At 29.0% G+C, this 12,094-nt stretch overlaps 1 protein-coding gene across 2 annotated transcripts in view; it reads right to left on the bottom strand.

Moving 5' to 3' along the window:
• nwk (nervous wreck) overlaps positions 1-12,094 on the bottom strand; it is a 275,370-nt gene that overhangs the window by 17,223 nt on the left and 246,053 nt on the right. Inside the window, exons 31-36 of one of the 2 annotated variants that reach the window (XM_067280045.1) lie at positions 11,390-11,473; positions 8,742-8,976; positions 5,557-5,774; positions 550-694; positions 357-455; positions 221-285 (exon numbers count right to left, since the gene is read on the bottom strand). In XM_067280045.1, coding sequence (XP_067136146.1) covers positions 221-285; positions 357-455; positions 550-694; positions 5,557-5,774; positions 8,742-8,976; positions 11,390-11,473 — 846 coding nt within the window. Of the gene's footprint in view, positions 1-220; positions 286-356; positions 483-549; positions 695-5,556; positions 5,775-8,741; positions 8,977-11,389; positions 11,474-12,094 lie in introns of both variants that reach the window. The other variant, XM_067280044.1, reaches the window with a different exon arrangement.

Below are 12,094 nucleotides of genomic sequence, written 5' to 3'. Positions count from 1 at the left end.
ATAAAATGCTACTGAATTAATATAAAAGAATTTGCATATAATATTAAAGAAGAAAATATCTACAAATATAAAACTCTAAAAATATACACTTTGTACAGTTTTGTTAATTATATAATTAATAAAGCAAATATTGCTACAGATACACATAGTTTGTATGTTGTTATCTTTATTAAATTGTTATTTATATTTTTTGAAAAGAAAAAATAAAACAAAGCATTACTTGTCCATGAGCTGGACTTTCTGGACTAGATACCAAAGGTGCATAATTTCCTATCTCTTCAGTAGCTATAAAATAAATCAAGTTTATTTATGCTTAAACTGAATTTCATAAACATAAGTAACATAAAATATTTTACCTGCTGCTTCTTGTTCACTAGCTTCACTCTCATTATCAGATGCAGAAAATTGAGTTTGATATTGGCTTTGTTGATTTTTTGGTAATTCTAATTGGAAATCTGGATCGTGATATAAAACAGATACAGCTAATAAAAAAAGGTAGAATTTTATCATTTTAATTTTTTATTAAATTATCATACAATAAAAAATTACTTTGTGATGTTATTCCTCCTGGCTTCTGTTCTTCAACTTCAGGTGTAGGTTGAGTGAGAATGACTTGTGCAGGCATTGTTAAAAACTGTGGTTTAGGAGGTGTATAAGCTGGAGGGGGTGCACTATCAACAGGTGTTGATGCTTCCTGAAATATAAATAAAGGATCTTCAATATGACAATCTCAAATTAGTCAGAGAATCTAAAATCAATAGAATAAAAGAATTTCTCACTAAATCTTACCTAGTGTTAATGTGTATCAATTTCATTAATGATTTCTATATGTTAAAAGAAAACTTGAGACTGATACGACTATATATAAAAGATTATGCTTAGCACTGTATATGTCTTTAATCAGTTAACTTTAAAACATCATAAAGAAAAGAATTTGGATATATAATCTTTCAAATCTTTCACATATTGTAGATTTCCTATCATAAATAATAATAATAATTTAAAAAAATCAAATCCTAACCACCAATATTTTTCGAATTTAGTTTGACTGTTAATTAAAGGCATAATTTTAATAGCACATCATTTAAATTTAACATATATGTTCCAATTAAAACAAATTAACATTAATGTTAAAATTTATATTAATGTTTTAAAATTTGTTTTATTCCACCGAAGGAAGTTATTCTATACATGTCAAAAGAGCTTGTGAGATATTTTGTATTTATTTTGTGTTTTACACATCAATACCTTATTAATGCCAATAGACAGTGCTCTTAAACTTTTATCTGATAAGAATCTGGAAATGAAAAATTAATTATTTCTTTCATACTCCGTGGAAACTCCAAGGAGATATTTCTTTGCACTTCTAAATGCAAAAGGATGTTGGCATTAGGGATTGCAATCCAGCAGTGTTTTCAATCCAGCTGGATTTTTGCTGGACCGACATCATTCCAGCTGGATCCAGCGCGGATGTATTTTTGTTATAAAGTGTTATCTATCTATCTATCCAGCAATTTATGGTTCTTTTTTAAAGAAATAAAACATTTTTTAAAATACTTAAGAAACTTTTATTATTTAGACTGGTCACTATAAATCAGTAAAAGTTCTTACACATTTACGTAGTAAACTTAACTTTGGTTCGGTTTGACACTCGAGATAGAGATAATTAACTTTAAATGTGTAGTTAGATTATAATTATAATGTAATCTTTAAGTTAAATAATAACAAAGGTAATTCTACTAATTAATTTATATTAATATATTATAATAATGTAAGAACGGATAATCAGTGGCTAAGTGGCTATCAGTCTTACCAGTTTTCTTATATAGGCTCTACATATCAGGCCGTAGTTATTTGTAACTAATTTAACTATTTGTGTTAGTAAAGTAGTAAGTAATCAGTAGTAGTCCAGTAGTTAGTTATTATTATCACAATCCCAAATCACATACATTCATATTATCATATATCTAAGATACTGATACTCATTAATTTAATTAACTATTTAACTAACTAGGCAGTCTCAGTTTCTCACTAATTTTCACAATAAAATTGCCTAGCCTAGCCCACTAACCGCTTATAGAATATAAGTTAAAAACTCTTACTTAATGGAATTAGAGTAGAAGTTATAAAATATTAGTCTTGTCTCGAATAAAATATTTTAAAGGATTAAATAAAATTAAATCAATCACTTCTGTTATTTTTTTGACTTTTCTGGAAGTAGGATCTCGAGAAACAAATGGTATTAATGGTGTTGTCGCCCAACATATTTCTTAATGAACTGCATATATATCCCGCTGTGGAGAAAGCCCTTTCTACCTCTACGCTAGTTGGTTTCGGGGTCGTCAAATAATCATAAATCATTCCGTCACGTGATTCATTGACTGAACGATTGACCGTAAATTAAAATTATGCACCAGGACTAGGAAAGGAGTTACTTATTTTATTTAGTGAGAGCGGAAAGTCAACTGGCAATTAGATTAGCAGAGGCAAAAGGGCGGGTGGTGCGGTGTAGAGAGGGGGTGTAGCATGTGCCGCACTGAACGGCAATGTCACTCTTGCCGCCAAGTGATAGCACACGTAGCAAAGCGGCAATGCCAACAACGTAGACTTTTGCGCCATTATTTAGAAAGTTAATTGAGTATTTGTGAATCCGCAGCGCTGGATCCAGCAGGCTGAAGAATGCACTGGATCCAGCTGGATTGCCGGATGAGGGATCCAGCAATGCAATCCCTAGTTGGCATATGAATGTATACAATTGAATTTCTTTTGGAGTGATGCCAGCATGGTTTGATATTGAAGTGTATTATATTACATTACAAATTGCTCCGAAATTATATAGGTACATTAATACCAATGGTAAAACATAAATTCTTGGCAAAACTCATTAAGGAAAAAAGGAAAACATTGGCATCGAATGAACTAACTCTATATATTGCACATACGAAATCTGTGAAATGGTGTAATCAGAGGCATAGCTACCGTGGAGCAATTGGAGCAAATTGCTCTAGGCACACGAATCATCAGGGAGCCGAGTTAGAAAGAGCAAAATAAAAACTTGTAAAAGCATTTATAAAAATTTTTTTGGATTTAATAATTAATCAATTAACTGTTAGATTTCAATCCGTTCAACAATTATGTACATGTTTTAAGTGCTTATCACATGCATAGCTTGTCATGTCATCTGATGAAGATATCCTGGAAGTATCAGAATTGTTACAACAAGCATATCCCTTTGACATTTTGCCAAGCTTGGACCAAGTTTTGGACCTCAACTGCTTCGATTTAAAATGCGTTTTTATGCTCATGTAAAAGAAATTACTTCTAAAAGTCAAGTTGTTGAACTACTTTTAATTCACACTGCAGCCTCAAGTAGGTTCTACATTATTGCAGCATGCCTCATTTTTTAAACTTTATAAAGTTTATAAATTACACTTCATATAATACAATCCAGGGAGCTGAATATGTAGCTATGCCACTGGGTGTAATCCAGTAATGTTATATGTAAAACTTGCTATGGTATTAATAAAAATACCATACCTTCAGTCAAACTTATTACTGTTTACTGTGTAGGAACCTCTATATCTCAAATTTTTTTCTTATTCTCATGAGATAAACAGGTTTAACTGTACTATATTTACTGCATATGAGTGCTTTTCTGCATATGAGTGCTGAATATAAGCTGGGTAGCTATTATATTTTTATTTTAGGAGGCTTAATCACCTGATTGTCTCTTGTAGCTATCATGGCATCACTCATTGTATGTATATTTATAACAACCTAAAAGAAAGTAGTTTCTAACATAACTAACAGATTTGTTAAGTGTGAGAAACAGATGAGATGGTTACAATGACAGATGTTTTTATTATATAATGTTTGATAAACGACACACAACAGTCAGCAGTTTTCACAGAAGATAAATTAAATCAAGTGAATAAAAGCTAAAAATAACACAATGACAAGCACAAAATAACAGTTATGATAAAATGTGCACAAAAATAAGTAATGAACTTTTTGGAAAACAGATGTGATTAGTGTTGAAATAAAAAAAAAAAATTTTAAAAAGTATCTAAATTAAGTCATTTGCAGAAAAGAAATTAAAAATTTCAGTACTCGTGGATTATCCTCCTGCATATTGCATTGCTTGTTGCTTTCCATTCTTGTATCTGTCATGCACTGTGCATCACTTACAAAATGTCATAGATAAGTTTGAATGAGTGATGGAATAAAATAACTAAATTTCACACAAATCAAAGATTTAATTAAGGTTAACTTATTTCAATAACATTTTAAAATATTTTTTCATTTATAAAATTAAAATAAATATTTAGGAAATCAAACATACATATAGTATTTAATATTGCTATTATGCACTAATATGAAATTAGTCTTTGGTTTGAGAATTTGTGTTGATGGGACAGTTTGTAGAGAATGAATTATTCTTTCAAATTTTGGGATTTGTCTGTCTGAAATTGTTGTTCATATTCTGCAGCAATATGGTAAACTACATTTTGAAAGCTTTTTAAAAAAAAGTATTAAAGTGAAGTTACATTTAGAGTGAAAAAATCTAAAATGTGGCTGTGATGTTGATATATAGTCAAATAGAGGGAAATGGCATAAATTCAACCATGGCATAAAAGTACAAAAAAGACATAATATTTAATTTGGAACATAAAGAAAACAACTAAATTGGCACATTACTGAATTCATTTCAAATGTGCCAAAGTAGATCATTTCAAAGTTTCATGAACTATTGAAAACAATTGGATAAAAAGTGGCCATACTATTAAACCAGTAACTAGAAAAGCAACTGACTTGAATTTATTATATTTTAACATCATACAAGTATTAAGAATTAAAAAATTATGTATGGTACAGTAGTTATAAATATAAATATTTGTCATACTTTATTTACTAAAATATTAAAATTATTTGAATTATTATTTGATTAATATAAAAAGAAGGTATCTCATGAAACTGACAAATACAGTAGAGCATCGATTATCCGACCCCCGATTAACCAACCGCATTCTAGTCGGCAAATTCAAATGTCCGCTAGTGATGTGGCGCTACAATATTTGGTTATGTCTAGGCTACTTTAATACTATTTTTGTTAAATTTTTGCATGTTTTAGCTGGCAGCACTGGCTCGACCATGAAAGGGAGGCTAGTATTTAAACCAGGCCTAATACACTATACTAATAATGTATTTTTTCATACTTTTCGGTTATCCGACTTTCCAGTTATCCGACCAACCCCAATCAAGTTGGATAATCAATGCTCTACTGTATAAATATCTTATTTTGGATTGCACACTATTTTGAAGGCAATGCAGTATGACATGCAATATGAAAGAGGTTAACCCACAGGTATTTTTAATTCTTTGGTCTTAAATTATAAATAAATCAGTTATTTATCACCTATCTACAATAACTAGATTATATGACAGCTAATAGTAATAATAATAATTTACCTATCTAATTGATTGCTATTTAATTTTTCATTGTTATAATTTGTTGTTTTAATGTTAATTATAAGAAATAATAATAGTTTCCCGTACCTGAGATGTAATTGATCCTTCTTCACTTCTAACTTCTTCAACTACTAGAGATGGAAACAATCCAATTTTTCCATCAATTTCACCTTCCCACCAACCATCATCTATGTCATGAACCATCTTATTTACGATTTTAATCATTTGCCCCTCACAAAATGAAAGTTCTTCATCGCAAGTTGCAATATAATCATATAATGCTTGACAATATGAATCTTTCTTTTCTGTTAAACATTATGGAAAAAACTGATATATAATAAAATCCATACATCTCAGTATTAAAACTTATAAAAAAAAGGGTTTTGTAACATACAATATATATATATATATATATATATATATGTATTACATTATATAAATGTTATATATTAAATAATCATTATAATATCCTCTTTTTTAACATATAATTTTCTAGAAAAAATTATTATTTATTAATAATTTAATACTTTTTCATGAATGAGTTTTTCTATTCACTTTCATATTATTTGTTTCCATTAAAAAATTTTGTTCTTGAAAATATTGTAAATTGATTATATAAAATAATATTTTACATAAATTATTTTTCATTAATTTAAACAATGTCAATACCTAATGATTCAAAATTAAGAAAATATTTATACTTTTTTTTAAAAGTAAAAAAGAATACAAAAAATGGTTTTCTGTTCTGTTTTACTTTAATGTTTTTGTTTAAAAATAAAAATGTTTCAATTATAAAAAAATTAATAAAATCTTGACCACATAACAACATCTCAGAATATTTTGATTTTTAAGTTAAACAAACATTTTAAAAGCAAAACAAAAGTAAAGTAAAAACATAACAAATATTTTTAAAACTTTGTTCTGTTTACATATTATTCAAAATTTATTAATATGTTCTAAGGTTTAAATCTGTTTATTGTTAAATGCTTGATCTAATAATGATGAGTAAAATATCTTGAAAAATATGTTCTTTCTATACTTTTTCAGAACTACATCATTATGATTCTGAAAAGTATGGAAAGAATATAGGCAGAGTTTCAAATAAAGAAAAACATCTTGAAAAATGTTTAACTGGAATATATTGCATTTTAATGCCTTGGAACAAAAAAAATGCTTTAATTCAAGATTTCATAATGACCATTAGATATAATGAAGGCAGTCTTGTACAGTACATGTCATCAGTTTCAATTGGTATCGTGTTGAATGTCTTTGATACATCTTTTTTAAACTTTAACTCTTATTGGCTACACAATGTAAATCAATGCTAATGCTCAGGATGTATCATCAATGCTAAGGTTCAGGATCTGGTACCAAAAATTTGTTAATTGTTTGAGAACAATCAACAACCAAATGATATGGCATAACAATACCTTCCAACATGATTACCAGTGTTAATGAACACTCTTGACAAACCTTTACGTCCGGTAACGTTTAAAATTCATGAAACAAATGTTTTCAGCCTCACTTGAGGTCTGCTTCAGGTTAAATTGAGAAGGAATTCCAAACTTAGAACACCTGGTATCGAACAATTTCAAATGTTAAATTTTAAAATAAAATTGGAATATGGTTACTAACTGTATTCAACGGTTGCAAAAGCGTGCCATCTATGTATAAATACACAGGATGTCCCATCAAGCCTATTAATTATGGGACTGGTATAAACATAAATAATACACATTCATGGAGCATCAGTGACAACTTGTTCTTCACATGCATAGCATCAGGTGTACGATAATGCATTGCCGTCCTTAAAGTTGATACATCTACCTGCCAGGCCAGCCTTATATATTTCAAGGGCCTCGAGGACCCTGATGTGATCTGTGTGAAAGGCTCTTTTTATCAGTCTGGAATTGGACAGGTCCACGTGAACTTCTGGGTCGGTGGCATAGGTGGATAGGACGGTAGTGTATTGTGCATGTCTATATTGTATTTGTATTCACGGATTCTCTGTTGAATGGAACGTTTGGTGGAGCTGATGTACACCAAGTCTCGTCTAAACCTGTCATCCCTCACCAGAACACTATACACACCAGGAGCCCTGAGATCGTCAGATTTGTCTTTCACATTGTGCAATAATGTATATATAGAGAGACCTTTTGTAGGCCAATTTGGTGCCTGTTTTGGCCACAATTTCTTTATACAAGGCATGAAGTTGTTGGTTGTACTCAACCGTAGTGTGTCCAGTTCTGGGGTCCTGATTCCGATTTCTGTTGTGATATGGCATACAGTAGATATCTCATAAAAAGTGGTTCCATAATGGAACAAAGTACAGCAAAACTCAAAAACAAGGGTTGACAAATACCTTGCTGGACCCACTTACTCACTTGTTCTTAATGAGCATATGATCTAGTTTGAACATAGTTTGCAGTTTACAATGAATAGGAGTATCATCTTTAAGTGACAAGTGAACAGTCAGAAATGAATAATTACTCGCTTTGCTATAGTTGTGAATATATTTGAATATAATTTTAACACTTCTTGTGCATATGTGCAGTCTTCAATATCATCCACATAATTATCTTCAATGACCATCAATAAAAATGCTAATGTCTTACCATTATTAATATCTTAACATTTTCATCCAAAATACCTGGACCATATCCTGGTATCTATGGCCTCCCATGATTCTTTTTGTATTAATACAGCTTTGGCTATTACATTCCATACATGATAATTTTCAGTGTTTAATTTCTGTAACTTTAATTTGTCAACTGTTGCCATTGTTCTTACTTTCAAACTCAAATTTGCAAAATATTCATTTCCTTATAGTATCAGTCTCATAATCCATTGCATTAAATTATTATAAAATATTAATATATCTTTATATTTCTTTCTCAAATATATATAACTCAATGACAAGTATATAAAACTAGATTAAACTATCCAGCTAAAGCTAACCTAATATTGTATCATTAACTTTCAACTTATAAATTTGTTTAATACTTTTTGCAATTTTTTTGTAAACGAATGACTAAAATATTAAGAATTTTATAGTATAAACAAAGTTCAAACTCAATTGTTATTATTCTTGTGATTGAACAAAACAGCAAAACTAATAAATCTAAATAAAACTCTAATAAAAAAAAAAAAAATACATATTTGTAATTTATTTATTTATTGATACTTTACAATAAATATGATCATGTATAAATAATACTTATTCATTTCAATCTTATTTGATTTAGTTTATAACTTTTATCTTATTTACATACCTTCCAATGCCTCGGATGCTGCTACAACCTCTACCTGAGGAGGTGCTGACTCCACAGTTTCCTCTGTTTTTTCAGAGGCAGGAGGTGGAACCTCAGCTTCACCTTCAGGTATGTAGTAGTCTACCGAAGAAAAAGAAGCAGGAGCAGGTTGAATGGATGATATTAATTGCTGTCCATCTATAATTTCAACATAGTTCTGAGGAATGAAACCTTCTTTTCCAATATAATTTCTTGCCTAAATCAAATTTCAAAACAATAAATTTCATTAGAAACAATTTTAAAATTCAGAATAGTTATTCAAATTATTATAAATTGATAATTTAGCTTGTCATTCTGTAAGAAATTCATCTGAGGCAAATCATTTTATGTTCAGATATATTTTTACAAAATTAAAAAATATTTTTACAAATTTTATTGCAATTATCTTATTTATAAATTATTCCATATAAATGTTGTTCTATTGTATTCTTTAAATGTAACAAATTAAATAGATACCCAGTACTATGGATGACAGAACTGAGAGTGACAGTTGGTTTTCTGACTAAACATTATTATCTGTGAAAACATCTATACAGAATACGCTATATAAATATACGAATAGTTGAGCAGATGTGTATTTATCTCTTAAGTTTGGGATGTAATGTAATAAATAAAAATTATGTGGTAGCACTATCAGAAGTTTGGAAACCAGTGATTGATAAGAAGAGAAGATGTTGACAACTTAAGGATTAAGTCGGGATTGGCAACTGAATGAAGTGGTGAAGGTAAAGTAGTGAAAAGAGTTTTGATTGGGTAAAGTCACACAATAGATTTAGTATGATAGAAGTGTTTTTTGTAATTGTTTCAGGAATTTCATAAAAAATGAACATAGAACAAATATTTGAATTTTTGTAACTGAATTGTAGAATATGAATAGAATGCCAGCCTTATCTCATTCAAAAATTTTGTATTTTAGAATGTGGTGATGATAATGGGAAAAGATTCTTCCTGAAAATGTCCCAGTAGATAAATAAAGTAATTTCTTGATGAAGGTTTGTCTTTTTTGTGGTTGATATTTGCTATAAATTTTTGTTTAGTATTTTTCATGTATCTATATTATTATTAAAGCAAACTAGTATATTTACATTAAAATTTTTTTCAGTATAGTCATTCTGCATTCATATTCATCTGACATTAGACTTTAAAATAAGGCATGTCAATTATAACATTGAGGTTTGCACAGCCCAACTGCTTGGACCAATTGTACTGACAAAAGCATACAGCAATATAAGTTATTACATTTAACATTTAGTTGTTGTACTATGCCATTAGCAAATGTGATCAATTTGTTTGAAATTGAAGTACAAATACTGCAAATATTTATTTACTTTAAATGTATATACAGCAGAGCATCGTTTATCCAAAAGTCGATCAACCAAAATGTCGGTTAACCGAAAGCATTCCAGTCGGCAAATTTAAATTTCTGCTAGTGCTGTGGTGCTGAAATGTTTGGCTATGTCTTGGGCTACTCCAATATTTTTTTTTGTTGTGTGTTTTAGTTGGCAGCACTGGCACTTCTGTGTGGTGTTTTTCTGAGGACTGTGTGTTGGGATGTGTGTCGTGCTGAATAGAGATCCGTTTCCATTGGAAACATTAATTTCAGATCTGTGAATTTTATACTTGTAACAGATCGTGCTGTAGTTGTTGTACCATTCACAATGGTGACTAAACACATTGTTCTCAGTCTTTCCGATAAACTTAAAATAATAGATCAGTTGAAGTGTGGTGCTAGTGGATCAAGCTTAGCTTGGAAATATGGAGTTGAAAATGCCACAATATTGACATTAAAAAGAACAGTGATGCCATTAAAAAATCTACGTTAGGCTTAACGTTGACAAAAATTCAATGCAAAGTGACCCACAACAGAGAAAAATTTGAACATGGGATAGGTTAATATATTTTTTTTGTACATAATCGGTTATCTGAAAAATAATTTATCCAAACAACCCCAGTCCCCAATTGATTTGGATAAATGATGCTCTACTGTACTAGATTATAAGATTTTGCTTTGCTTGTGCTGATTTTATTTCATCCAGTTCAGTTGTTTTCCTTGTTGTAAAGGAGTCTTATAGATTTCAGCATTTTTTTTTTGAAAGAATTTGTGCAGTAGAAAAAAATGACAACTGTATTCATCCAGGTTGGAAAGTTTAATAAAGATGAAATTTTTTCCAATTTTTTTAAAATGAAATTTTAAATATGAGAAATGTTGAAAAATAAATACTGTGTCATATGCAAGATGTCACATGACTCCAAGAGAGTTAATCATATTTCTCAATGTGATTATTTAAATATTGACTGAAATAAATTTCTTTGTCAAACTGATAGTGTCATCTCAAATGCTATATGGGTCATGATATTTTCAATAATCTTTCAACTAAGTTAATCAGCATTCTTTGATAATTGCAATACATTTACAAAGAATGTATATACAATAGGTTTTAGAAACATATTTATATTCTTGCAATGTTACAAATGTACAGGACAAGTTAACCCCCTAAATTATCATTAATTCCCATTTTTACGTAACTAATTTCATTTTCAGATCATTTAATTAAAAATTATGTATTTATTAACTAGTTAAAATGTGTTTAATGATTAAAATACATTACTTTGATCCAGCCATCTCCATCTCCTTCAGCAACAATTTCTAATTCTTCTTGTTCAACAAAACTAAGTTCATCTTCATTAGCAGCCTAAATATAAAAATATAAGTGTAAAGTTTATTATTTTAGGCAATAATTATTGTAAAACTAATTAAGTTGTTTTAAATGCTTATGTTATTTTTAGTTTAAATATTCAAACAAAAAAATATTGAAATTATACTATAGAAGAATGAAGAGATCACAAACAACACTAGGAAAATCTTTAAAACTTTGATAAAATGGAATCAATAAGATTTTTAGTGACTTTTAATCTTGTATTATGCAAAATTAAATGAATACAATAAACAGATAATATCTTCAAATCTTTTAACATGTTAGAAAATATATTATAACTAGTTATCAATTTTATATTAATATTGCCAAATGATCCACAGGATTATTTATTGAGCTTTATTAAGGCAGAATTAATAATAAGGTATAAAGCAATTTGGCTAGAAATAGGCAATCAGGCTGTCATATTATAATAGTTCTAGAAGCAAAGATTAAATGAAGGTCTGGGTAGCATAACTGGCAATGCATCTGCATGACCAGTATATTTTCTTCCAGAATATTCTAAATTTAAATTAAAAATTAATTTATTTTTAATCCTTAAAATTTAAGGATTAAAAATAAATAAATTTTTAATTTAAATCATGATATGACAGCCCAACT

The sequence above is a fragment of the Centruroides vittatus genome, unplaced genomic scaffold (assembly GCF_030686945.1).
Source record: "Centruroides vittatus isolate TY-2023 unplaced genomic scaffold, ASM3068694v2 contig_880, whole genome shotgun sequence".
NCBI lineage: Eukaryota > Metazoa > Arthropoda > Arachnida > Scorpiones > Buthidae > Centruroides > Centruroides vittatus.
This window is presented reverse-complemented; position numbering and strand designations above follow the sequence as displayed.